At 39.9% G+C, this 27,194-nt stretch overlaps 1 protein-coding gene across 1 annotated transcript in view; it reads left to right on the forward strand.

Annotated features, from left to right (window-relative positions):
• Positions 1–22,754, forward strand: part of LMBRD1 (LMBR1 domain containing 1) — a 131,919-nt gene extending 109,165 nt beyond the window's left edge. The window contains exons 15-16 of the mRNA XM_043439153.1: positions 22,068–22,159; positions 22,291–22,754. Coding sequence (XP_043295088.1) covers positions 22,068–22,159; positions 22,291–22,407 — 209 coding nt within the window. The 3' untranslated portion in view covers positions 22,408–22,754. The remainder of the gene's footprint in view (positions 1–22,067; positions 22,160–22,290) is intronic.
• Positions 22,755–27,194: the final 4,440 nt, after the last annotated feature.

Below are 27,194 nucleotides of genomic sequence, written 5' to 3' on the forward strand. Positions count from 1 at the left end.
GTAGTGATTTTTCTAAAACACACATATATTGATCTCTAACCAATACTGAGTACATTTTAGACTTTTTTTCTTAAGTAATATTGCATTCATATATGAGGTAGTCTGGCATTTTTTAAATGTTACAATGTTTGAGAATTAAAAGAGTCCTCTAAAAACAGTTAAGGTTTTTTGTGTTTAAAATGATCTCTTAAAGAATAATTTAGCAGTTATAAACAATGCCTATCATACCATGTTTATAAAGTTCTCTTAAAGCAACAATTTTTTAAATTTATCCTTTCACATAATGCAGTGTTTATCAGTTCTAAGTGAGCCACCTGAGCAAATTAGAAATCCATTTTTAGATTTTGTATGCAATTATGACAAAAGGATTTTTATATTCTTATTTTTATGTTCATTAATTGCTATTTAATCTAATAGACATTAATACATGCACAATTTATATGCTAGTGTGAGAAAAATAGTTAAAACAAACAGAATTATGAAAAGTAATATAAACGTACAGAAATATTTGAGTCTGGAAGGAGGATGAATGGTCAGTGTCCCTTTGTCGTCTGGCAGAATAGAGCACTGTGTAGGTTCTCAGAAAGAGAGACAGCATCAGAGACATACACACAGTCCCTGCCTTTGGAAAGCAAACAGACTAACGGATTTGGATATTAAAATAAATAATAGTAATAGGAAAGTAAATGGCATGCTGTAATGAAATTACAGACAGAATGCTGTGGGAAGGCAAAGGAGGTAATGGTTTTCCCTACAGTGTAACATTTTAACTGGGCCCCAAAGCGCAAGTGAATCTAAATGACCAAACAAAACATTGGAGGCTGTACCAAACAGAGAAGGAACCTGTGTTAATAAGGCATAAAGACAAATTTATTTGGCATGTTATGGAACCAAACAGAGAAGGAACCTGTGTTAATAAGGCATAAAGACAAATTTATTTGGCATGTTATGGAAAAAGTGTGTCGCAGCAGGAGCATTGAATGTTTGGGAAGTATAGAACGGGATGAAGCAAGATTATATCTTTCCAAATGAACATTTTAAAAAATCTGTGAATCGCAAGTTTAATTTCTGCCGTCCTATTTAATTATTTTACCTTTCCTTGATGTGAACTTGTCTTATTTGGACAGTAAAGCACCTAGAAATGTGATGATCTGTATAAATCAAGCTTGATTTTTGTGGGATATTCTGGGTAAGTATATTTGTTAATGTATATAGCCAGCCTTAAAAATCATCAATCTATGGCTTTAGATTTTAGCATTAGGATATAATTTCACTAGGACAAATGGTTAAGATGACTTAATTTAACTGACAATGCTAAAATAAAAACTGATGTGTTAAGCTAAACTACATGAATTACAAAAAGCTGAACAGATTTAAAATTAAAGCGCTAAAGCAGAGTTATAATTACATATACTAACTACAAAGGGAAAAGTAAGACTGATACTGAATAAAGATAATGTTAGAGGAAAATTAATAAAGTAAAATGTGCATACTTTTAATACTTACTTTAGAGAGTAGTTGAATACTAAGTTCTGGAGTAAACAAGCCCATTATTAGGGAGGGCCTCAAAATACATTCTGTATAAATAAAATGTATTTACCATGCTGTTTTGCTTTTATCACTAATAAAAGCAAGTGGACCTGTTTTCTCAGAACTTCAAGTACCTATCCTTCTGCAGACTTTTCTCTAAGATACTACGTCATCTGAGATACTATGTCAGTTCGCGGCTGGAAAGAACCAGCTGTGAGAGTGGGATGATCATGGCATGTTCTTCCTGAGGTCAGCCAGGAGGACTCAATCAGGAAGGGCTGTCTGCTGGCTGACTGAGAAGAGGGCAGACTTCCGGGGCCTGGCGAAAGAGGGAAATCTACCTAAGGGTTACTTAAGTCAGATCTGCAAGTGGCTTGTTCTGATTGATCAGTATGGACAAATAGCTCAGCTAATCTTTCGTGACACGAAGGCTGAGAATGTTGGGGGCTTATGTCTGGCTTTTTTGCAGGTAAACAAGGGGTGTCCTAGAGCCTTCTCTACATCATACGTTGTATCCTTCTTCATATTAAGCCTACAATACCTAGTGTGTATTTTATACTTAAGGAACATTTTAATTCAAACACTAAATCTTCATTAAGTAAGTTAATGTGACCATTTAAGTAAGTTAAAGGTGAAATACAGTTCTACTAAAGTACTCCTTCAGTTTTTAGTTTAAAGTAATTAAAAGTACATAATAGAAATTTAGTTCCCTTGGCTCAGTAGTCATGTCAGGTGCTGAAAAGTCACACGTCTCCAGTGGGAGTTGCGTTGGACAGCACAGTCTGGAGCCTGCGTGAGTGGCTGGCATCTCACAGGAAACAGCTTCTTACCAAGCGGAGCCCCTCCCTCTCCTGAAGACGGTACCATCACGTGAGGGTGAGCCACAAGCAAGGTTAAATGTATTACTTGTAAAAAACGGGAAGCAAAGTTGACCTTAGTGTCAAGAAGAAGAAGAAAGAACCAGGGTCGTAAGAAATTGTAGCTGCAGACTAGCACTTTGCAGGTGTGCAAGCCATACGCACGTCAGCAGAGTGGGTTTGTCTCACTGAAGTTTCAGACTGGCACTGCAGTAAGTGGTGCAAAAGTATAATCCTCACGAGAGGAACGTGCCTTAGTTCTTGGCTTCACAGAATTCCCACAAAGGAGCGCAAGTGACGATGTCAGAGTCAGATATTCACGCACACAAGGAAGCAAAGCCCCACACGTGAGAGAGCTAACAGAAGTAGCAGGAAAGACCTGCCAGGCTCTGATACTGGAGTTATCAACACAGATTGTGGAGCAGTAACTGTGATGAAAGAAATAAGACCAGATCAGCATACCGCAGAGGACAACAGCATATTAAAGGAAGAAGGCAGAATGAGTGGAACTCAACAAATTTATCAATGGACCAAATGCAGTGTTTGAAAATGAACATACAGTAATGGAAATTAAACTCGGTGTAGAGACCTACAGAGTAAAACCACAGCAAGGCATCTCCACTTACCGTTCATTGACTGTGGGAGGAAGAAGGGTAGCTGAGGTAGCTCATCTCAGAGGAAAATGGGCACAGGCCCTGCTAGGTAAACAAGGTGACCACCATCCAGGGGCAGCACGACCTGGGCCTCCGGGCATGACTGCCTGGCACAGTGAGAGGACGGGGCTCAGATGCTGAGGGGACAGAACACAGACCCAGGCTGACGGCTGACAGCCGTGCTGGAAAAGCGGAGCTTTAGACCCGTCAGTGTCCTCAGAGCCCAGAGGCTGAGGGGCTCAGGTTCAGGGAAGTAGGGAGACAGCCGAATGTGATACACTGCCCTGGATTGGGTCCTGCCCTTAAGGGGTGACTGGACTAGGGAGAGTGCACACAGATAAGTGACGTGTTGCTGTATGGACCGTAGGGCCAATTTCTAAAAATACTCCAGAAAAATAAATGACCCAATCAAAAAGTGGGCCGAAGAACTGAACAGACATTTCTCCAAAGAAGACATTCAAATGGCTAACAAACACATGAAAAGATGCTCAACATCACTCATTACCAGAGAAATGCAAATCAAAACCACAATGGGGTACCATCTCACGCCGGTCAGAATGGCTGCTATCCAAAAGTCTACAAGCAATAAATGCTGGAGAGGGTGTGGAGAAAAGGGAACCCTCTTACACTGTTGGTGGGAATGCAAACTAGTACAGCCTCTATGGAGAACAGTGTGGAGATTTCTTAAAAAACTGGAAATAGACCTGCCATATGACCCAGCAATCCCACTTCTGGGCACACACACCGAGGAAACCAGAATTGAAAGAGACACGTGCACCCCAATGTTCATCACAGCACTGTCTATAATAGCCAGGACATGGAGGCAACCTAGATATCCATCAGCAGACGAATGGATAAGAAACCTGTGGTACATATACACCATGGAATATTACTCAGTCATTAAAAAGAATTTATTTGAATCAGTTCTAATGAGCTGGATGAAACTGGAGCCCATTATACAGAGTGAAGTAAGCCAGAAAGAAAAACACCAATACAGTATACTAACACATATATATGGAATTTAGAAAATGGTAACAATGACACTATATGCGAGACAGTAAAAGATACACAGATGTATTGAACAGTCTTTTGGACTCTGTGGGAGAGGGCGAGGGTAGGATGGTATGGGAGAATGGCATTGAAACATGTATATCATCGTATTTGAAACGAATCGCCAGTCCAGGTTTGATGCATGAGACAGGGTGCTCGGGGCTGGTGCACTGGGATGACCCAGAGGGGTGGGATGGGGAGGGAGGTGGGAGGGGGGTTCAGAATGGGGAACACATGTACACCCATGGCTGATTCATGTCAATGTATGGCAATACATACATTACAATATTATACAATATTGTATATTGTACAATAACATACATTATAATACATACTAATACAATATTCTAAAGTAAAATAAATTAATTAAAATATAATATCAGTATTAAAAGTCCTAAATTTAATAGCTCTTCTCTGGTTATGGAAGAGAAGGTCATCTGGTAAAAAATGCTGTTAAGTGGCTAAATTGCATTCTAATGTGTGGTTCAGAAAACAGAAGTAAATATTCATGTTGAGAAAAAGATAAAAGGAGGAAAAAAAACCACATGAGGCCCTCTATACACCACCAGATGGCTGTTATTATTGTTCAGTCGCTACGTCGTGTCTTACACTTTGCAATCCCAAGGACTGCATCATGCCAGGCTTCCCTGTCCTTCACCATCTCTGGGAGCTTGTTCAAACTTATGTCTATCGAGTCAGTGATGCCATCCAACCATCTCATCCTCTGTCGTCCCCTTCTCCTCCTGCCTTCAATCTTTCCCAGCATCAGGGTCTTTTCTCATGGCCCCTCAGGTGACCGAAGTAATGGAGCGTCAGCTTCAGCGTCAGTCCTTCCAGTGAATATTCAGAGTTGATTTCCTTTAGAATTAACTAGTTTGATCCCCTTGCAGTCCAAGGGACTGTCAAGAGTCTTCTCCAACACCACAGTTCAAAAGCATAAATTCTTTGGCACTCACACTTGTTTATGGTCCAGCTCTTACATCCATACATGACCACTGGAAAAACCACAGCTTTGACTAGATGGACTTTTGTTGGCGAAGTAATGTCTCTGCTTTTTAATATGCTGTCTAGGTTTGTACTAGCTTTTCTTTCAAGGAGCAAGCATCTTTTAATTTCATGGCTGCAGTGATTTTGGAACCCAAGAAAATAAAATCTGTCACTGTTTCTATTGTTTTCCCATCTATTTGCCATGAAGTGATGGGACTGGATGCCATGATCTTAGTTTTCTGAAAGTTGAGTTTTAAGCCAGCTTTTTCACTCTCCTCTTTCACTTTCACCAAGAGGCTCTTTAGTTCCTTTTTGCTTTCTGCCATAAGGGTGGTGTCATCTGCATATCTGAGGTTATTGATATTTCTCCTGGCAGTCTTGATTCTAGCTTGTGCTTCATCCAGCCCGGCATTTTGCATAATGTACTCTGTATATAAGTTAAATAAGCAGGGTGACAATATACAGCCTTGATGTACTCCTTTCCCAATTTGGAAGCAGTCTGTTGTCCCATGTCTCATTCTAACCCTTGCTTCTTGACCTGCGTACGGTGTCTTAGGAGGCAGGTAAGGTGCTCTGGTATTCTTATCTCTTTAAGAATTTTCCACAGTTTGTTGTGACCCACACAGTCAAAGGCTTTGGTGTAGTCATCAATGAAGCAGAAGTAGATGTTTTTCTGAAACTCTCTTGCTTTTTCTGTTATCCAACTTATGTTGGTGGTTTAATCTCTGGTTTCTCTGCCTTTCCTAAATCCAGCTTCAACATCTGGAAGTTCATGGTTCATGTACTGTTGAAGCCTAGCTTGGAGAGTATTGAGAATCACTTTGCTAGCATGTGAGAAGAGTGCAATTGTGTGGTAGTTTGAGCATTCTTTGGCATTGCCTTTCTTGGCGATTGGGATGAAAACTGACCTTTTTCAGTCCTGTGGCCACTGCTGCGTCTTCCAAATTTGCAGGCATGTTGAGTGCAACACTTTTAACAGTGTCATATTTTAGGAGTTGAAATAGCTCAGCTGGAATTCCATCGCCTCCAGTAGTTTTGTTCATAATGATGCTTCCTAAGGCCCACTTGACTTTGCACTCCAGTGTGTCTGGCCATTGGTGAGTGGTCACACCTTCGTGGTTATCTGGGTCATTAAGATCTTTTTTGTATAGTTCTTCTGTGTATTCTTGCCACCTCTTCTTAATATCTTCTGCTTCTTTTAGGTTCATGCTGTTTCTGTCCTTTATTGTGCCCATCTTTGCATGAAACGTTCCCCTGGCATCTCTAATTTTCTTGACGAGGTCTCTAGTCTTTCCCATTCTTTTGTTTTCCTCTGTGTCTTTGCATTGTTCACTGAGGAAGGCTTTCTTGTCTCTCCTTGCTGTTCTCTGGAACTCTGCCTTCAGAGGGTATAACATTTGTTTTCTCCTTCCCTTTCAGTGTTCTAACAGCCGGCAGTACTGAATGCAGGCCAGGATATGGAATTACTGATGATAACTACTTGTAATTACCTTTTTAGTAGAATTATAGTTACATTATTTATATAATTATACATTACTTACCTCCTTTTATGGAAAAGAAAATGGCAACCCACTCCAGTATTCTTGTTTGGAAAATCCAGTAGACAGACGAACCTGTCTGGCTATAGTCCATAGGGTTGCATAGAGTCAGACAGGACTGAAGTGACTTCATGCATACATCCTTTTAAAAATTTACACTTCTATCAATATATGTTATTTTTCTTAAATTCCAAAAATTAAAATTTATATGTGCAGTGAGTGTTTCAGCATGATGTATTTTGCCCCACAAAATGACAGGACCATATTTTGAACATAAGAATTAGTGAATATCATGTATACTATGTGGTAACTCCCTAGCAATTTAGATTAAAAGGTGTATCTTCTTGTGAAAGTGAGTTGATCTTTTGTGTGTAATTTCAATTTTGAATCTGCTAAAAATAATTGATCTCTCATATTTTCTTGTCATTTCTGATATAAATTGTTAGCATCAAGTAAACCTTGATTTAATTATAGACATATTCAGTTGTGGAAAATGAGTCATTCTTTGACTTGGTTTATAGAATGTATTCCGTTTGAGGTTCTGTAAAAGGACAGTTTAAATCCACAAAGAACATATTAAAAACTCTTCAGAAATTAAACCTCTAAAAGTGCATAATATTTTAAAGGTGGTTGAATTTTTTCATATTTTAAATAACCCACCAATTTAAATTCAAAGATGATATTCTGTATTTGGTGATACAATTCAACTTAAACAATTCAAGATATTCTTATAAAGTTCTCACTTATTTTTAAAGATAGAGCAATTTCCACACTTTCTTATGTGAAGCATTTGCTTTGAAAACTGTGAGCTAAAACAGGATATTCTAACCAAAATTGTTTCTTATGATAGTGTCAGAAACCTAGCACCCTCTTTCTGGATATTTTCCATATTTACTTTAACTCCAACATTTTATCTATTCCAGGACATTCTGTTGTAACAATTCATAGTAGACTATCTAAAGTCTTAATGATTCCTGAATGTTGCTCAATAAGTTTTAAAAGCTTTTGAATCCCATAAAATGTGAGAAACTGACACCAATATCATGTTGCTAATGCTCAACAGACACACAGACGCACGCCTCTGCCCTCAGGTTAAATACCCCTGAGGACAAACAAAAATGGCTGACAACTCCTGACTGAAACAACTCCAGTAGCCTCCTTACCAAGATAAGTTGCCTCAGAAGACTTGCTTTGAGACTTGTCATTTCACTGCATCCAGCAACGTAAAACTTGTGTCATAAACGTAGCCCAAATGTAGTTCTCCACCTTTTATGACCTTGATTAAAGGGGCCCAGCCCAGGCCCTTAAACCTTATAAATACTCTTTGCCGTTCCCCTTCTTATTCTCCCTCACAGTACTTAGTCTAATAAATATAGTTTTACTAAATGGATGAGGTTTTCTAAATCGTGTTTTGGAGTGTTGACATTTGAAAATAAATAAGCCTAGTGATGCTGGATAATTTAAGGGGGATTTAATAATTTAATCAGTAAATTAATAATCTTAGATTTCTGTTCCTGTTTTCTGACCACCATCTGGTTTACATATAATGAAATGCATGTCCTGCCAGCCTCTCAAACCTCAGTTCTAAGGCTGAGCTCCTTTCCTTCGCTCTTCCATTTAGCTTTTCCACACATTTCCCCCATGTCATAGGGTGGGAAAAGTTGTCCTGTGCCTTTTGTGTGCCCTCAACTATTTATTTACTCAGAAATCTTGACATCTTTTTTGTATTTTCTTACTTTTTTAATACTAACCATTTTCTACATCCCACCAAGGTTAGATGAGAAATAGCAAACAAAAAGCAACAATTGGTTATATACCCATCAGTGAGGATGCTTGAAATACGTTACACACAGTGTAATAATACAGCTTTGCATGTTTTCACAGAAGAATATTCACCACATGATGATAGTGGAAGAGTGTGTATATTATCTCATGTTTTATGTTTTGTGCATAAGTAGTGTAAAAGTCAAGCTGCAAGTTTACAGGGATGGTCCACTATATGCAGATCAATCAATATGATGCACCACATTAAGGGAAGACGAAAATCACATGAGCATCTCAGTAGACACAGAAGAAGCATTTGACAAAATCCAACATCCATTCATAGTAAAAATTCTTCACATAGTGGATATAGAGGGAACATACCTCAGCATAACAAAAGCTATTTACGACCAGCATAATACTCAGTGATAAAGCTGAAAGCCTGTGTGCTAGAACCTGGTGCAAGACAAGGATGCTCACTCTGACCTCTTCTATTCAACATAGTGTTGAAAATCCTAACAGCAGTAAGACAAGAGAAAGAAAGAAAAGGGATCCAGATTGGAAGGGAAGAGGCAAAATTGTCATTATATGCATATGGCATATAAAAACCCTCAAGTCTCCACACAAAAACTACTCGAACTGATAAGTGAATTCAGCAAGGTAGCAGGATACAAGATTAATATAAGGAAAGCGGTTGCATTTCTTTACACTAATAATGAAATAACTGAAAAGGAATGTAGAAAAACAACACGTTTTAATATCGCATCCTCAGAAATAAAATACTTAAGAGTTAAACCTGACGAAGAAGGTGAAAGACATATGCCGAGAACTATAAAAATGTTAATAAGGGGAATTAAAGATGATCCAAAGTTTGGAAAGATATCCCATGCTTTTGGCTTGGAAGAATTAATATTGTTAAAATGACCATACTACCCAAAGCAATCTACAAATTTAATGTAGTCCCTATCAAATTACCTTGGTTGTTTTTCACAGAACTAGAACAAATAATCCTAAAATTTATATGGAACCATAAAAGACCCAGAATTGCCAAAGCAATCCTGAAGAAAAAGAAGAAAGCAGGAGGCATGACCTGTCCAGACTTCAAATACTACACAGCTACAGTAATCCAAATAGCTTGGTACTGGCACAAAAGTAGACGTGTGGACCAATGAATCAGAGCAGGGAGCCCAGAAATAAGCCCACACACCTACAGTCAGCCAGTCTTTGACAAAATAGGCAAGGATCTACAATGGAGAAAAGGTGGTCTCTTTAGCAAGCGGTGCTGGGAAAGTTGGACGCGCGTGTGTGCTCAGTCAGTAAGTTTAGCTGCATATAAATCAATAAAGTTAGACACAGCCTCACACCATACACAAAAATAAACTCAAAATGAGTTAAGGACTTAAACATAAGACATAACAACAAAAAACTCCTAAAAGAAAACATTGGCAAAACATTCTCTGACATAAATCATACCAGCGTCTTCTTAGGTCAGTCTCCCAAGCAATCGAAATAAGAACAAAAATAAACAAATGGGACCTAGCCAGACTTCCAAGCTGTTGCACAGCCAAGGAAACCATAAGCAAAGTGAAAAGACAGCCTATAGAATAGGAGAAAATATTTGCAAATAATGTGACCAATAAGGGATTAATTTCCAGTATACACAAACAGCTCATACAGTTCAGCAACAACAAAATAAACCAGTTAAAAAGTGAGCAGAAGACCTGAATACACATCTCTCCAGAGAAGACATGCAGATAGCCAATGCACATGAAAAGATGTTCAGCATCGCTGATTATTAGAGAAATGCAAATCATAACTACAATAAGGTATCATCTCACAACTATCAGAGCGTCCATCATTGAAAATTACAAATATGCTGCAGAGAGTGTGGATAAAAGGGGACCCTCTTGGACTGTTGGTAAAGACGCTATGGAGGAGAGTAAGTAAGTTCCTTAGAAAACTAAAATTAGAGTTAGCATATGATCCAGCAGTCCTACTCGTGGGGATATATCCAGATAAAACTATAATTCAAAAAGATGCATGCACTTCTATGTTCATAGCAACACTATTCACAACAGCCAAGACATGGAAGCAACCTAGATGCCCCTCAGCAGAGGAATGGATAAAGATGTGGTGCCTGTGTACAGTGGAGCACTGCCAGCCATAAAATAATGAAATAATGCCATTTGCAGCAACACTGATGCAAACTAGAGATTATCATACTAAGTGAAGTAAGAAAGAAGACATACTGAATAATATCATTCAGATTTGGAGTATAAAATATAACACAAGTGAGCCTGTCTACAAAACAGAAACAGACTCATGGACATAGAGAACAGACTTTTGGTCACCACGGGCTGGGGAAGTTTGGGAGGGTGAATTGAGAGGTTGGGATTACAGGTGTTGCTGTTACATACAGAATAATAGACAACAAGGTTCCACTGTGTTTTGTCGTCGTTCAGTGGCTAAGTCGTGTGCGACTCTTTGCAACTCCATGGACTGCGGCACACCAGGCTTCCCTGTCCTTCACTATCTCCTGGAGTTTGCTCAGATTCATGTTCATTGAGTCGGTGATGCCATCCAACCATCTCATCCTCTGTTGCCCTCTTCTCTTCCTGCCCTCAGTCTTTCCCAGCATCAGGGTCTTTTCCACTGAGTTGGCTCTTCACGTCAGATGGCCAAAGTATTGTAACTTCAGCTTCTGTGTAGCACAGGGAATTCTGTTCAATATCTTACGATAAAGCAAAATGGAAAAGAAAATAAAAAGAATGTATATCTATGTATAACTGAGTCACTTTACAGCAGAAATTATCAGTGTAAATCAGCTCTGTGTCATAAATATATACATATATATATATGTACACACATATATATATACATATATATTTATGTATGTATATATGTACACACAGACAGCATATAAAAGTTAGGCTGTACCTCAGAGAACAAAATGTGGAATAAGGACAAGAAATAAGTGTTCATTGTTTTTTGTTGTTAATAAATGGCTTTTATCTGTAAGTAAAGAAAAAAAAAAAAACATTAATAAGCCTTTTTAGGGATTAAAACAGTGAGAGTCTAGATAGTGGCATGCATCTATCTGCTCAGTAATTATTGGTTGTAGAGAAGACCTTTTTCCTTCCAGTTTGTTGAAAAGTAACAGTGGAAAAGGGTAGTTTCTGAGACTTTGAAAAAATGTAATTCTCAAAATCTTGGTAGCATTTTTTTTCCTGGAATATGAAATATTTCTACTTATACTTGGTTCCAGGAAATTTTATTTAGAAGTCAAGGTGACTAAGTAGTATTGCTCAAGTACTTACATTATCGCCAACAATGGATTCAGGTGATTTTTTTTTTTCTACCTATACTTCATCTCTAAGCAAAAAAAAGAGAAAAAAAAATGTGTTTTGCAGGAAAGACTTAATTCTGTTTAAAACCAATTTCATTAGAGGAGTTACTGTACTAGTTTATACTTGGTGTTTGATGTATAGTTTTAAATAAAAAGTACATTTTAAGGAAAGCTAGTTTTAACAGGCTGAAATGAAGCTGGTCAAGGAATTTCATTAGAATCTTAGCCTTATGGGCTGAGGTTAAGAATGGACACTGATGGTCTGTGATGACAGTATTTGTTAATGTCTGCTGTGGTGCTGAGTGCCCAAGTGGGTGATCTATAAACATAATTTGAAATGAAGATGGTACCAAACTCTTCCTTTGTGGATTTAAAAGACAGGTTTGAATATGGACTTCAGATTTAATACCTTATTAAGTGAAGCTAATTAATTTTAGCTCTGTGGAGTTTAGTAACAAGAAGATCCAATTTGAGAGAATATAAGTTATTCTTTCCCTCTGACTTAAGTACATGGAGCAGTGACCTTTAAAAATAGTACATGGTCTTTTTGTGTTATACTCTGCACATTTGGAGGGAGGGGACGAGATAGTTTAGGACAGTTAGATTTAGTCTAAAGATGAGGATAAATGAGGTCACCTAGAATCATAGTAATTTTGATAGGCTTATTTAGAATGCTATCCTTTTTATTTAAGGAATACAAAATTAATAACAGCGTTTGCAATTTAAACACATTGGAAGGTATTGACATATCAGTTTTAATAATACTGAGAATCACAGTCCTGTGTGTCTTGAAATTCTAAAATTTATAAATGTCTAAATTTCCAAGATTCTATTTACTTTTGTTGTACAGTCGCTCAGTTGTGTCCAGTTCTTTGCAGCCCCATGGACTGCAGCACACCAGGCTTCCCTGTCCTTCACTATCTCCTGGAGTTTGTTCAAACTCAAGTCCATTGAGTCAGTGATGCCATCCAACCATCTCATCCTCTTTTGACCCCTTCTTCTCCTGCCCTCCATCTTTCCCAGCATCAGGATCTTTTCCAGTGAATCGTCTCTTTGCATCAAGTAGCCAAAGTATTGGAGCTTCAGCATCAGTGCTTCCAGTGAATACTCATGGTTGATTTCCTTTAGAATTGACTGGTTTGATCTCCATGCTGTCCAAGGGACTCTAAAGAGTCTTCTCCAGCACCACAGTTCAAAAGCATCATTTTTTCGGCACTCAGCCTTCTTTGTGGTCCAGCTCTCACATCTGTACATGACTACTGGAAAAACCATAGCTTTGACTAGACAGACCTTTGTCGGCAAAGTGATGTCTCTGCCTTTTAATATGCTGTCTAAGTTTGCCATAGCTTTTCTTCCAAGGAGCAAGCGTCCTTTAATTTCATGGCTGCAGTCACCATCCGCAGTGATGTTGGAGCCCAAGAAAATAAAGTCTATCACTGTTTCCATTTTTTCCCCATCAATTTGCCATGAAGTGATAGAGCTGGATGCCATAATTGTAGTGGTTTTGAATGTTTGGTTTTAAGTCAGCTTTTTCACTTTTCTCCTTCACCTTCATTAAGAGGCTCTTTATTTCCTCTTCACTTTCTCCTATTAGGGTGGTGTTATCTGCATATCTGAGGTTATTGGTATTTCTCCCTGTAATCTTGATCCCAGCTTGAGCTTCATCCAGCCCAGTGTTTTGCGTGGTGTACTCTGCATAGAAGTTAAATAAGCAGGGTGACAATATACAGCCTTGATGTTCTCCTTTCTCAATTTTGAACCAGTGCATTGTTCCATATTCTACTGTTGCTTCTTGGCCTGCATACAGATTTTCAGGAGGCAGGTAATGTGGTCTGGTAGTCCCATCTCTAAAAATTTTCCACTTTGTTGTGATCCACACAGTCAAAGGCTTTAGCATAGCTGTTGAAGGAAAAGTAAATAACTATTTAATTTTTCTCGTCTATTTTTCCTTGCTTTTTCAGTTAACTTTTTTAATTGGTGTCTGTTATGTGGTAGGCACTATTCTAAATACTGCTGATACAAAGCTAGTGATACTAGTGAACAAAGCTCAGATGTGCTGTCCCCATGGAGCTCATTTAGAAGGAGACAAATAAGTCTATCAGGCAGTAATCATTATGGAGAAAAAGTACCAGAGGAGAGTAAGTGGTGCGCGGAAGGAGGGATGGTCTGAAGTGTTGAGCAGGGTAGAAAGGAAATCCTTACTGAGAAGCTGACATCTGGGCAGAATGGCCTGAGGGAAGTGCGTTCAGATGCCTGGAAGGAAGGCAGATGCCTGCAGAGAAGCCTGCACGCCATGGTGGCAGCAGGTGCAGAGGTGTTGGGGGCGGGAGGCAGGAGGGGAGGGGGAAGGGCCAGTCATCAGAGAGAAGGACTTCAGCCTTTATGCTCAGACGGGAAGTCTAGAAGACTGAGCAGATGACCTGTTGGGCCTTATATCCCCAGGGGGTCACTGTGACTGCTGTGTTGCATGTGGACCAGGGTGTGGGAACCTTTTTTCTGTAAAAGACCAGTTAATAAATACTTCAGGCTCTGTGGGGCCTGGAGTGGTGTCTACACTGCTCAGCTGTGCCCCTGAAGCACAGAGGTTGCTGTTACAGCATGTCATGTTTCAGCGTAACTTACAAAACGCGTGATGGACCGAGTGAATCCTTCTTGGGTATAGTGTACTAGCCCCTGAGATAGGCTATAATAAACCAAGGGCAAAGGCGAACTGGACTTCTGCAGGAATCCAAGGCAGAGCTCGTGGTGGTAGAATTGCAGGAGGTGGTCAGATTCTGAGTCGATTTTGAAGGTAGAGCCAGTGTGATTTGCCAATGCCCTTCCTTCAGTAGGAACCTTAACTGTTCCCCTGTACCATTGTTCCACCAGGGATCGAAGGATTCCTCTTTTTAACCCACCCTGCATGTTTCCAGTCTTTTTTCATGAGTTTTCTGAACCTGGTCATCTTTTCCATCGTTGCTTTGCAACTGTTTGTTCTGGAAACATCACAGCCAGTTTCTGCCAACTCCTGCCATCTTCATCAGTCAGATTCCTGGTCATCTTACAAGGTTTCTTTCCAATCTTACCCTTTTTTTGAGTCTACAAATATGTGTACAGTTTTTCTTTTTTTTTTCACTTGAATTCCCATAGCAGTTTTACTTGTTATGGTGTGACCTTTACTCTGTCTTAATCTATAGTCATTTATGTATCTTATGTCTAGCGTACTCTTTTGTAGGAATGTCAGCTCCTTGAATTAAGAAAACATATTAATATATATATGAAGTATATTTTTCTGTCTTGTGCAGCCAGCATTTGTAGAATTGAATCACTTTTTTAGAATTTGTTCCTTTTTTCTTTATCTTGTTAAAAAATGTTCCTGAAGTAACATAAGATTAACATCACCTAATATCTTGTCTCTTCTTGCTTACTTTATCTATTGAATGAAATCCATTGTATTAACTTGCTGCTCCTTACATACTGACCCCTTTTCTTACTTGAAACGATTGCTTTCTAATTGTGCTATTTAGCTCTAATGTTACAGTTTCTGTTCATTGGACTTCTGATGCATTAGAAACCATATCTTCTTTCTGGATTTCCTTCCCAAAGCTTAGTTTTCCAAGAGTTTAAAAAGAGAAAGAAAAGAAATGCTTTGTAGAAAATATATATCTGAAAAGTCCTTGGATATCAACATCCTCACAATTGATGATATGATGGGCAGTTTGTGCTATGTAAAAAATCATTTTTTTAAGTATTGTACCATCTATGTTTCATTTCTGATGGGTGAGAAATCCAGTGCATCTGTTTCTTCTTTTGAAGTTAACTTGATAGTTTCTCTTTTCTCCATTTTCCCTTTCGGGAGCTTTTGTTCATTAGTTCCTGAATGTCTTCAATTGATCATCTGTCTCCTCTCATATTTCATATTTTCTGCCTACCATTTTGCTCTAGATTCTTGGGTATGTATTCAGTTTTATCTTCAAACTATACCCTGAATTTTTTATTTCATATAGCACATTTGTACTTTCCTTGGGGTACTTTATGTTTCTGATCTTTTTCCAAACATCTTTGTTTTATGATGTAATATCCTTGTCAGTATATGAAGATACTAAACATTTTTCTTAATGATTGCATTTAAGTAGAATTACAGTTCTGTTCATCTTGGAACAGTTCTATTTATCTCATTCTTTCCCTTCATGCTGATAGACTCCTGTATATATCTGATGATTTATTCATATTTATGTGAATTTGTGTTTAAGTATCAGGAACTAGGAAGCCTCATCACGGGGACTCTATGATTGAGGTTTCTTGATCTTTAAGTTGTATTTTTAAATAAATGAGAGGGAAACCAGCTGTTTTACTGGAGACCTTTTAAGTGTGGCCTTCCATCTTCTAGAATATCGCTGAGGTCTTCTATCACTGAGTGGCCTTCTCCCTTTCTGTTTGCTGTTAAAGGTTGCTCCTGGCTTTATTCATGTTCTGTAACTTTAATGAGGTCTTGGGAAACAGGACAGGAAGCAAATGACTGTTCTCGTAAACCTATTGTGTTCAACAAGTTAAAATAGTTCATGGTTAAGTGCTTTAAGCTTATAATATTTTACTTGAGTAATAATAACTTTATGTCAATAGCCTCATTCGATTCAATTCTACCCGTCAAAGGGGCAGAGCAGTATTGAAGTTAGAGTGGTGAGACAGAATTATTATTTAAGAATCCTGTCATACCCTGACCTCCAGCATCTGTATTTGACTTGGATAAGTGAAGAGAGAGTAAACTAAAGTATTAGCCAGATGGCAGTTTATTAATTTACCATAGGAAGTATTACATTAAAGCAGCTAGAGGCTCATGGTTAGTGACTTCTCACCAGAGAGAAGGAATCTGTATGGAAAGGTAATTTTACAGTCACACAGTTTCTAGGTGGGCCTGGAGTCAGGAGAGGGCCTCAGTGATGCTGGCTGGTATCATCCAGCTGAGAAAGCCAGATGTGGTGTGTCCAGTGTCGGGTGAGGCTGCTGTGTGTGTGCGCGTGTGTGTGTGTGTGTGCACACGCACGCACGCGTCCCCTCAGTCGTGTCCGACTCTCTGTGGCCCTGTGGACTGTAGCCCGCCAAGCTCCTCTGTCCAGGGAATCTCCAGGGATTGAACCCATGTCTCTCGTGTCTCCTGCATTGGCAGACGAGTTCTTTACCACTGAGCCACTGGGGAAGCCGTGTAGACCAGAAAATTAAGTGTCGATCAGAGCATATTCCTCTTGGATTTTGCTTGAGATACAGAAAGTCTCTTTATTGTCAAAGCTCTTTTGCTAGGTGGCGTCTTGGTTGTGTTGATGAAAGTTCAGCAGGGACAGTGCAGTGAAGTTAATGAGGTGTAATGTTGCTCAGTTTTCTGGAGCCCACGCTAAAGCAGCCCAGGTGATTTTGTGAGACTTCTCAGCTACTTTCTACAGATCCTTGCTTAAGAAACTAGCTCATAAAGCATCAACCTTTTTTAAAAATCACATTTAGAATTCTCTCTAAATTTAATTCTCAGAAGGTCAGTTTATCTTATCACAATCCATCACAAGCAGATATTATATCAATGACACTTAGAAAGAAACTGACTTAGACGTTAAATGACTCAGTCCAGACTCTCACAGTAAATATAAACAGCGGACTCAAGAACCAAATCTCCATTTTCTGTCTCTAATATTTTCTACTGTACCTCTTAAATTGCTGTCATTTTATGAAAAAGTTAAGGTAATAGAAAGCAGTTGCTTCATATTTTACCATCTTGGACAATTAAGAGTAATAGAAAATCTCATTATTTAGAGTTCACTAATACAGTTTGAGATTGTTCCTACATTTATATGCTAATGCTTACCTTTGGAACTATCTTTTATAAGCTGTGTATGGCCAATTATATTTTATATGGTCAGGACAAATGAAATTAGGTACAGTCTTTCTTAAAGGAGCAATACATATTTTAGCACTTTTGAAATACATTAAACTTAATTTGTGTTGAGGTTTGATTATACTGGTTCTTAACACAGTCACCGTGAGACTTTATTTTTCAGTGCAAAGCGTGTGGCCAAGTGCTAGGTTTGTTAGCCTGGTACAGTTTATATATTCATAGAATATACCTGTTCCCTTTAGAATTTCTGTGACTTTTGATGCTCACTAGCTTGCTCTTTCCCTTTTACTCAGTGCCTGCGGTGAGATTTAACAAAACATGATTTAACTATATGCCATTTGTTGAATTTCAAGATAAACCTACAATTTTGGTTTTTATGAAAATATTTAAATTAGAAATTTTCTTCTGCCCTCCCTTTTCTTACTGGATATATGTTGCTGGTTTCTCAAATCTTTCTCTGCTCTTATATATACTCTTATATGCTCTTTCTCTTTCATATGCTAGGAATCCATTTGACAGTGATGATTAACTGGGGCTTAACTCCTCAGATTCCCAGTGCTAGCCTTCCTTCTATCCCAATAGCATGTTTTCCCCTTTCTCAGAGCCATTTGATAGATGATTCCTAATCATGTCACAGTAAAGCCCAAGGTGCTTAGCCTGTTTACATTTAAGATTTGTATGTGTCTTATAAATATCCAATAGTAGCAAGACCTAAAGTCAGCATAATCACACGCAGCCATGAGAAAGGAAGCGTTGTTCTAAGGAATCCAGTCTTCTCCCAGTTCTTTTGTCACTAGTCAAAGAAATTGCTTTAAAATTCTCTGTGGCACATAAATTTCCCCAAATACCTTCCCTCTATTACGTACGTATCATAAGGATTCATTTTATAAATAAAGCACAAATATAGACTTAATTCTAAGCTGATTTCAAGTGAAGGTGTAACATGATGGTGACTTAATATTGGCTTAAATCAGCACTAAATGTTGTTTTTCAAAATATATTTAAAGTAGAAGGTGCTGTATATTATAGTTAATAACCAAAGTTATCTTAGTGGCAGTCAGCACACACTCTCAGCGACATAACCGGCAGTCTGAAAGGAAATAAGTGTATAAACTTACCGGGCACATTTGTAAAGGCTGTTGTGTGACAGACAGAGGCTGAATTGTGCTTCCTGTTGGTTGTTCATCTCATTTGATGAGTGAGAATAGGTGAGGGAAGGTGGAGAAGCAGGAGTCAAGTCTTGATTTTTTTTTTTTTTCCAGATAGCTTCCGTGCCCTTTCTTGGCGCTTTTAATTTTGGTCTTTTTCATATGGCCACCTTGTCTGAAAAAAAAGCTTTTGTCTGAACCCCTGTTTTTAGTTGTTAATTGTTAGCATGCCCTCTCTGGTTTAACTGGAAGTTTGTGTGTCCCTTTGAGGAATAACAGCCAGAGTCTCTTGAACACCTGTGATTTTAGATTGCAGTTCCTAAATTGAGCAATTCACATTTACTTTGAAGGTTAAACCAAGTTCAAAATACTTACTCTAGTGTTTGAGATAGCAGTAGAAAGACCTCTCTAGATCTCCTAGACACCTGTGATGCAGACGATCAGCTCGGAGAGGGCAGATAGGGAAGAGGAGAGAAGCGCCTCCATGTATTGCTCAGTGTGGAGTCATAGCTTGAACGTAAAATATTTGCATGAGGATTATTAACCAGAATTCCTCTGTGGACATCTGCCCCTTTATGTGCATATAAATATACTGATAAATACATGTAAGGATAAGTATAAAAGCTGTTACATACTTTTCAACCACAAAGCAGAATACAATGATCATACCTTTTTTTTCCCCCCTCTTATTTTAGAAGGCTTGTGTCAAATCTTTAAACAATGGAAGTGATAAACATGTGAAATAATGTGATTGGAAAAATAAGATACACTCTTTGTGGAGGAGAAAGTAACAGCGGATGTAGCCAACTTAAAGCGTCACTGAGTGGGTTGTTAGAGCCTTGGGGAAAGCCATGTGATCTCACCTGCTCTGCCAGTTCCGCCACCGTCTTGTTCCTGTTCTGGCCCTGAAGCTTCCAGTTCACTCTAGTTCTGACCTCCCACCCCCCCCACCCCCCCCGCCCACATACCTTTAGGTGTGGAAATGAGTAACAGAACATTTATTTTCTAAGTTTAGAGCATCAGCAGTGTTGAGAGGGTTGAGTAACTTTTTTAAAAACAGGTTTGTGCTTGAACAGCAGAGCTTATGTAGTACTTAACCCATGAAAGATACCGTTGATGTTTTTAAATTAATTGTGAACAGGCATTTTTTTTTTTTAAAACAGCCTGTTCCTCTCTTCATTAAAAGTTGGTTATTTTTATTTAAAGGTATGTTACTGTTTAGCAAGTATCCTTTTACTGAATTATACACATTTAAATTACACCAAATCCATTTGTATCTGTTTTGACTGTAGAAACAGAAAAATAATGAACATGTGCAGAGTAGTAATAGCTAAGCAAGTATTTTCCTTAGTACTAAGGAGTACTAGTCACCTTCTGAAATTTTAAGATGAGTTTTTATTGGCACCATTTGAACTGCCCTTGAAAACTGTATTCTTTATCGTGGGCTTGGTTATATCTTAAAGAAGAAAATTAATATGAACTGCCAGCCGGCAGACTCATCTGGCCTTTCGGATCAGCCCGTGAGGAAAGGTGGTCATGCACAGAGTGTCAGTGGTCAGACGTGCCCGTTCACAAGGCAGAGAAGTGGCCGAATGAGCGCTGACCCCGAATCTGTGAGACCAGGGTCTGCACCTCCTTTCCCGTGCTGGACATTTAAGTTATGCTTTCGTCTTCAACATGGATTCAAGCATCTTGTTTTGATATCCTTGGAATCTTCTCAGATTTTAGTCAAAAGAAATTAGAAAATGCGTTATTTATCAGTATGATTATTAAGTCAAATACCTCCCTTTTGAACAATTTAGTTTACTTCATCAGTCATCTTAAATATGAGTGCCAGGTACTCTGTGACATACTCTGGAATACGCTGGCCAACCTAGTGGGAAAAGGGACAAATTTCGTAAGTTACCTTCCTGTGAAGCACGTTCTGTCGTCACTGGGGGGCAGAGTGACTGCCCAGCGGCTTTCCCGCCCAGGAGGCTCTGCTGCCGCCTGAGCTGCCCGGCCTGGTGTGAGGGCGTCACCGTGGGGGCCAGGAACTGCGGAGCTGAGGGGAGGGAAACGGTTCCACACTGCTGCTTGAGTCCTTCTTGGTTTTCCTTAGGAAGCTTCGACTATTCCTTCTAGACTTTTCTGTTGAGAAAGAGAATGAGGAATGTGCAGGGGGGCCCTCGGGGCTCAGTGGGTTGGCATTAGCTTGGCTGCCCTGCCCGTGAAAAGAAGGTGCATCCCTGCTACACTGCGTGTTTTCCTGCAGGAAGCAGAGGCTGCCTGTCCAGCTGGGCCCTGAGCCATTCAGAAGGACATGCTGAGCTTCATGGGAGGGGAGAAGACTGGAATAAAGTAGGACCAAATGCTGCCTTTCAGAAATCCATGCCACAGTTTTAATAAACAAGTATTTCCTTAGATGTCATATATTAGATACCTAAAGGACTTTGTAAGCTAATGGAAACAGTGAATTTAGATAAAATAATACGGAGTCTCACACAGATATCAAATAACCAGTCTGCTGCTTTCTCCTTAAGAGATACGTTGTGTTTGTGTGTGTGTGTGTGTGTGTGTTTGGGGAAGGAAAAATATAAATGATTGTTCTTAGATTCAAGTTATAATACTGTCTAAAGTTCAGGGAGTAAGCAAGTCAGCCATCTTTTCAATAGTGTTCTTAAGCTCAAAAAGATCTCCTTTTAAAGGTATTATCACTTTACTGTTTTAATTATTCAGTTAACGTTTATCTGTGTATCGTGGCTATGCTGGACCTTCCTTACAGCCCATGGGCTTTGGTGGAGCCTGGGCTCTGAAGCCCATGGGCTTCCATAGTGTGGCTTGCGGGTTTAGTTGCCCTGCGGCGTGTGGGATCTTAATTCCCCAACCAGAGATCAAACCTGGGTCTCCTGCATTGGCAGGCAGATTCTTAACCACTGGACCCCCAGGGAAGTTCCCCCCAAAATCTCTTAATTGGATTCTTAGAAAAGTGCAAGCTAATACAAACCACATCTGCTTACTTTCTTCATTTCTTTTTTTTCATTCTTCATCAGGAAAACTGTTTTGTTTTAGGACATGTCTGGCATTCCAGGTTAAAATGCTTTTTCTAGTTTAGCTACATTGAACTAGCCAATACAGTTTTTTTATATCTAACAGCAGGAATTACATTGGTGGTGCTCACTTTAAAAAATGTCATTATAGTAAGGTGATTGAAAGAGTGGGCTTTGGAGATAGACCTAGATTTCCATCCTGTCTCTAACGCTGGTTTAGTTTTGGTTAACAGCCTTTCAGGTAAAGTGTTCATAGTCTGTGTGAAGAGAGAAACCGCTTCACCTGGGTCCCTGATTTGCCTTCCCAGATCAGTGTACTGTCACGCGGACCTACCTCTTCCTTCACAAGTTCTGGTTCTTCAGTGCCGCCTACTACTTTGGGAACTGGGCCTTTCTTGGGGTAAGTGCGGGCGTCCCAGGGATGCCGTGACCACGACTGGCCCATTTGTGGCTGGGTTTGGGTTTTAAAGTCAGTACTTCCTGGGAGATTTCAAGTTTGAGAAACAGCACGCTGCCTGTTGACCCCTGCAGGTGTTCGTCGTCGGGTTCATCGTGTCCTGCTGCAAAGGCAAGAAGTCGGTCATTGAAGGGGTGGACGAGGACGACTCCGACCTGAGTGACGACGAGCCCTCTGCCTACTCCGTGTGAGGGCCTCGGTGCTGCTCGCTCACAGCGGGCTGCGTCTCATGTGTGTGTCAACGTGTCAGACTAACATTAGGATGAACTGACTAGCTTTCATCAAAAATGGGAGCATGGCTATTAAAAACTATATTTTTTATGTTTTCTGAAGTAACATTATTGTATCATAGATTAACATTTAAAATTGCTATAATAATAACTATGTAAATATAAAACTACCAGCTTTGTGAGGGAATGTTCGTGGAGATTTGTTTTCATCTAGTGTATAATAGTGTTGAGTTGATTAAAAAAACCCTCCAGAATTAATATTCCCTTCATCACTTTTTAAAAACATAATAAATCACTTGTGCCTGTGCCTTTTGGTCTCTAGAGTACCGTGGAATTTTCAAGTGTCTGTATCTGATTGTCAAAAAATAATATTCACAGTATAGCTGATAACTAAATATTACTCCTTTATGCAGCTTGTTTTCTAGTTTCTAGTTTAAATTACTAGTGCCATTGAAATAGATTTCACGAGCAAATTTCAGGCTACTTGGTGTCTCAGATATATTGTTCATATAGTAATCCATTAGATATATTGTCATCTCTCAATATTTAAGGCACATACATTGTTGTAAATAACTAACCTCAAAATTTGCATTCCAGCATAAATGGGAGTATTGTCAAGAATAAGTAGTCCTGGAAAAATGAGTGAACTGATCAGTTTAAAACATATGACGTCATATTTTGGCATTAAAGATAGTTTTTCATTCTAAAGATTTAGAATTTGCAAAAGATACAGGGAAAGCTGTATACTCTTGATAGGGCATTTTGAACACATTCTGGATAGTGAGAATTCATCACGAGTTACATTCTGGTTTACTAGTTTACTGACACAGGCAAATCAGAACTCATAAAAAGCACACAGTATGATTCTTGAAATAAAGTACCATTGAGTCTCTGAAAAAGACGTAGGAATTAGCAACCATCTCCCACTCAAGTTCTTCTCTGCCTTAATTTTTGTGCCACCTTGCTCTGATGCTTTGTCTTTCTGGATAGACCTTCACTCCCTTCCTTTGGTGACCCTTAATGTGCTTCACCAAGATTCTATTCCCCTCTGTCCTTGTTTCACACTTTCTTTCTGGACAGTCTCATATACCCTTGGCTTCCATCTACAGCCGTTGTTGCATTGGAGGGGTAGAGGGCTGGGTGCTGAAATTTAGATTTCAGAGGACAGACCGGGAGAGGGCTGCTGTTGGCCGCACAGAGACAGCTTGAAGGGGATGGAGTGTGCTGTGGCTGCAACCAGGGGTGTACGCGGAGGAAGCCCAGGTCTGCAGTAGAAGTGAGCACAGATGTGAAGTGGAGCGCAGGGGGAGGGGTGGGGCCAGCGGCAGCCTCTCTCTGAGGGCTCACAGCGGTTGTGACCCTGCCCCTGAATCCCCACTGTCTACACGCAGGAGGGAGGGGGCGGCGGGGCCTCCATAGCAGCCTGTTTCTCCACGCATCCTCATATGACCTAATGCCGCCTCTGCAAGCTCTGCTAGTGCGTGAGCACCGGCAGGTTGCCCACAGGCCAAGGTGGAGCTGAAATCAGAGCTGACCCCCAGGGGTCGTGTGGCTTAGGAAGTAAGGGATGAATCTGAGCTCCCCCCCCCCACACACACACAGCTAGGCAATCCGTCACCAGGTTTGTAAACTCAGCACCTACAGGACATCCAAGTGGACTGCAGGTGCCCCTGCAGCTGGGACAGGTCTGGCCCTAAAAGCTCTGGCACGTGCTCCTGAAAGCAGGCTGGGGTCTGGTCTGCCTCCTGGTTCCCTTGGTGGGTCCAGGTATACGACTGCTGCGGCCCTGGCACCTTCCTTCACCGGTTCTGCGCTGGTGGCCTTGTGAACAAAGCACCTGAGGGACACAGATGGCTGCCGGCATTCCCACGGCTGAAGCAGGGCTGATGGCAGTGCCCAAGACAGAGTCCTCTGTGAGCCTGCAAAACGGGTTTCAGGTGATACCACAGAGCGCGCTCCCCAGTGGACATTCCAGCGAAGGAATACTCAGGGGCTGCTGTCTCAGTGAGAGAGCCCCGAACCCACTCATTCACCCCGCAGCTCAGAAGTGGTCTGGGGTATTCTACTGCAACGACTGGAGAGCAGACACCGCTCACGACAGGGCGCTGACAGCCACAGAGCACGGGGGCGGCCCTGCTGTTCACCGTCTAGTGCGGGATCACCACCGTCATGCTGGGCATACCCTCAGTCAAGGGGGTAGCGGCCTGCACGCCGAGGAAAGACGTGGCGGGCATCCACACGCAGTCAGCCCTCAAACCCCAAATACTGAAACCGTGCAGTCTCCACAGGGATGCACCCACGTAAATCAGCCCTTCAAGACCACCTTCTCAACTCATGAGTGAAGTGAAGTTGCTCAGTCGTGTCCAGCTCTTTGTGACCCCATGGACCGTAGCCTAGCAGGCTCCTCTGTCCATGGGATTTTCCAGGCAAGAGTACTGGAGTGGGTTGCCATTTCCTTCTCCAGGGGATCTTCCTGACTAGGAATCGAACCCAGGTCTCCGGCATTGTGGGCAGACGCTTTACTGTCTGAGCCACTAGGGAAGCCTCTAAACTCATAGAGTCAGAGAACTATAAGTAAAATGAAAAAGCTGAGGAACCCCTCCCAATTAAAAGATCAAGAGAATTCCCCTGAAAGAACAAAGAAACAGACTTCCTCAGTCTGTTTTAAAAGGAGATAATGAAAACAGCAGAGGAATTAAAGTTTACTGAGAGAATTCCCTGGTGGTTCAGTGGTTAGGACTCCATGCACTTTCAGTGTTGAGAGCCCAGGTTCAAATCAAGGAACTAAGATCATACAAGCCAGAAAAGAAAAGCGAAGGAGGGAGGGCAGGAGGAAGCAGAGACTGTCTGAGCAGCTGGGCATCAAGCCATTCAGGACATGCTGAACTTTAGGGGAAGGGAGGAGAGGAAGAAAGGTTATCAGTAGAATTGCAGTGTTATATGCCAGCCTGGATGGGAGGGGAGCTTGAGGTAGAAGGGATACATGTATGGCTGACTCCCTTCACTGTTCACCTGAAATTATTAGAACATTATTAATCAGCTATACCCCAATACAAAATAAAAAGCTTTAAAAAAAGATGCTGATTACTGTAAACAGGAACCAGAAACTGTAAGGAGGAGCTGAGAAAAATTATAAACTCATTTGCTGAGACAAAAGCTGAGCAAAAGACAGTGAATGAAAGCAAAAGTTGCTCAGTAGTGTCCAACTTTTTGCAACCCCATGGACTGTACAGTTCATGGAAATCACCAGGCCAGAATACTGGAGTGGGTACCCTTTCCCTTCTCCAGGGGATCTTCCCGACCCAGGAATTGAGCCAGGGTCTCCTGCATTGCAGGCAGATTCTTTACCAGCTGAGCTAACAGAGAAGCCCTTAGAAGTAGACTGAATAATGCAGAAGAACAAATAAGTGATCTGGAATATAGAATAATGGAAATCACTCAATTAGAACAGCAGAAAGACAAATAAAAAAAATGAAAGCAATATAGGAGAGTTATAATATAAAGTGAACCATATACTCATAATAGTAATCTAGGAGAAGAAAGAGAAAAGAGTTTGAAAGTGCATTTGAAGAAATTATGGCTGAAATTTTTGCAGACCTAAAGAAAGAAACATCCAAGTACAAGACACACAAAGGGTCCTAAACAAGATGACTCCAAACACTAGGACAGTCAAAATAACGAAAGTTTGAGGATTCTAAAGGCAGCAAAAGAAAAGCAAAAAGTTAATTACAAAGGAACCCCCATAAAGCTGTGAGCTGATTACAGAAATTTTACAGGCCAGAAAGGAATGGCATGATATATTCAGAGACCTTAAAGGGAAAAATATGCAACCTAGGATACCCTACCCAGCAAGATTGTCATTTAGAATAGAAGAGACAAAGAATTTCTCAGACAAGCAAAAACTAAGAGAATATAGCAATACTAAACCAACCCTAAAATTTTTTTGAAAGGTCTTCTCTAAATAAAAAAGAAGAATCTATAGGAAAGAGAAAATCACAATTGGAAAGTTAATCACTTAAGCCAGTAAACAGATTTTTTTTTAAAAAGTATTTTTTGTGAAAGTGATGATAACCACAATAAACAGCAAAAGGATAAACACAAAGATGGAAAAGAGGACATTTAAATCAAAACATGTTGGTGAGGAGAGTAAGAAAATGTTGATTTTTTTTTTTTTTTTAAAGAATATAGGCTTGAGCCTATATGACTAACAGTCATAACTATATAACTATAGGAAGGGGTTAACACACTTGAAAAACAGGGTAACTGCAAATCAAAATCAAACAATAGATTCACAAAAATAAAAAAGAAAACAAGAATAATACAAACAAGAATTATCAAATCACAATAGAAACAACAAAAAACAAGAAAGGAAGAAGAAATACAAATCAAATGGAAAACAATGTTAAAATGGCAAAAGAAAAGTTATGTATCAATAATTACCGTAATGTCAACGGCCTTAATGTTACAATTGAAAGTCAGAGAGTGGCAGATTGGATAAAAAATCAAGAGCCTACAATGTGCTGCCTACACATGACACACTTTAGGGCAAAGGACCCAAATAGATGGAAAGTATCAGGACAGAAAAAGATATTTCGTGCCAATGGAAATAACAAGGAAGCAGGGTTGCAATATTCATATCAGATAAAATAGACTTTAAAACAAAGGCCATAAAGATTTAAAAAGGATACTATATGATGATTAACAGGATCAATAGAAGAAGAGGATGTTACACTTGTTAATATATATGC

Source organism: Cervus canadensis, chromosome 20, assembly GCF_019320065.1.
Source record: "Cervus canadensis isolate Bull #8, Minnesota chromosome 20, ASM1932006v1, whole genome shotgun sequence".
Classification (NCBI taxonomy): domain Eukaryota; kingdom Metazoa; phylum Chordata; class Mammalia; order Artiodactyla; family Cervidae; genus Cervus; species Cervus canadensis.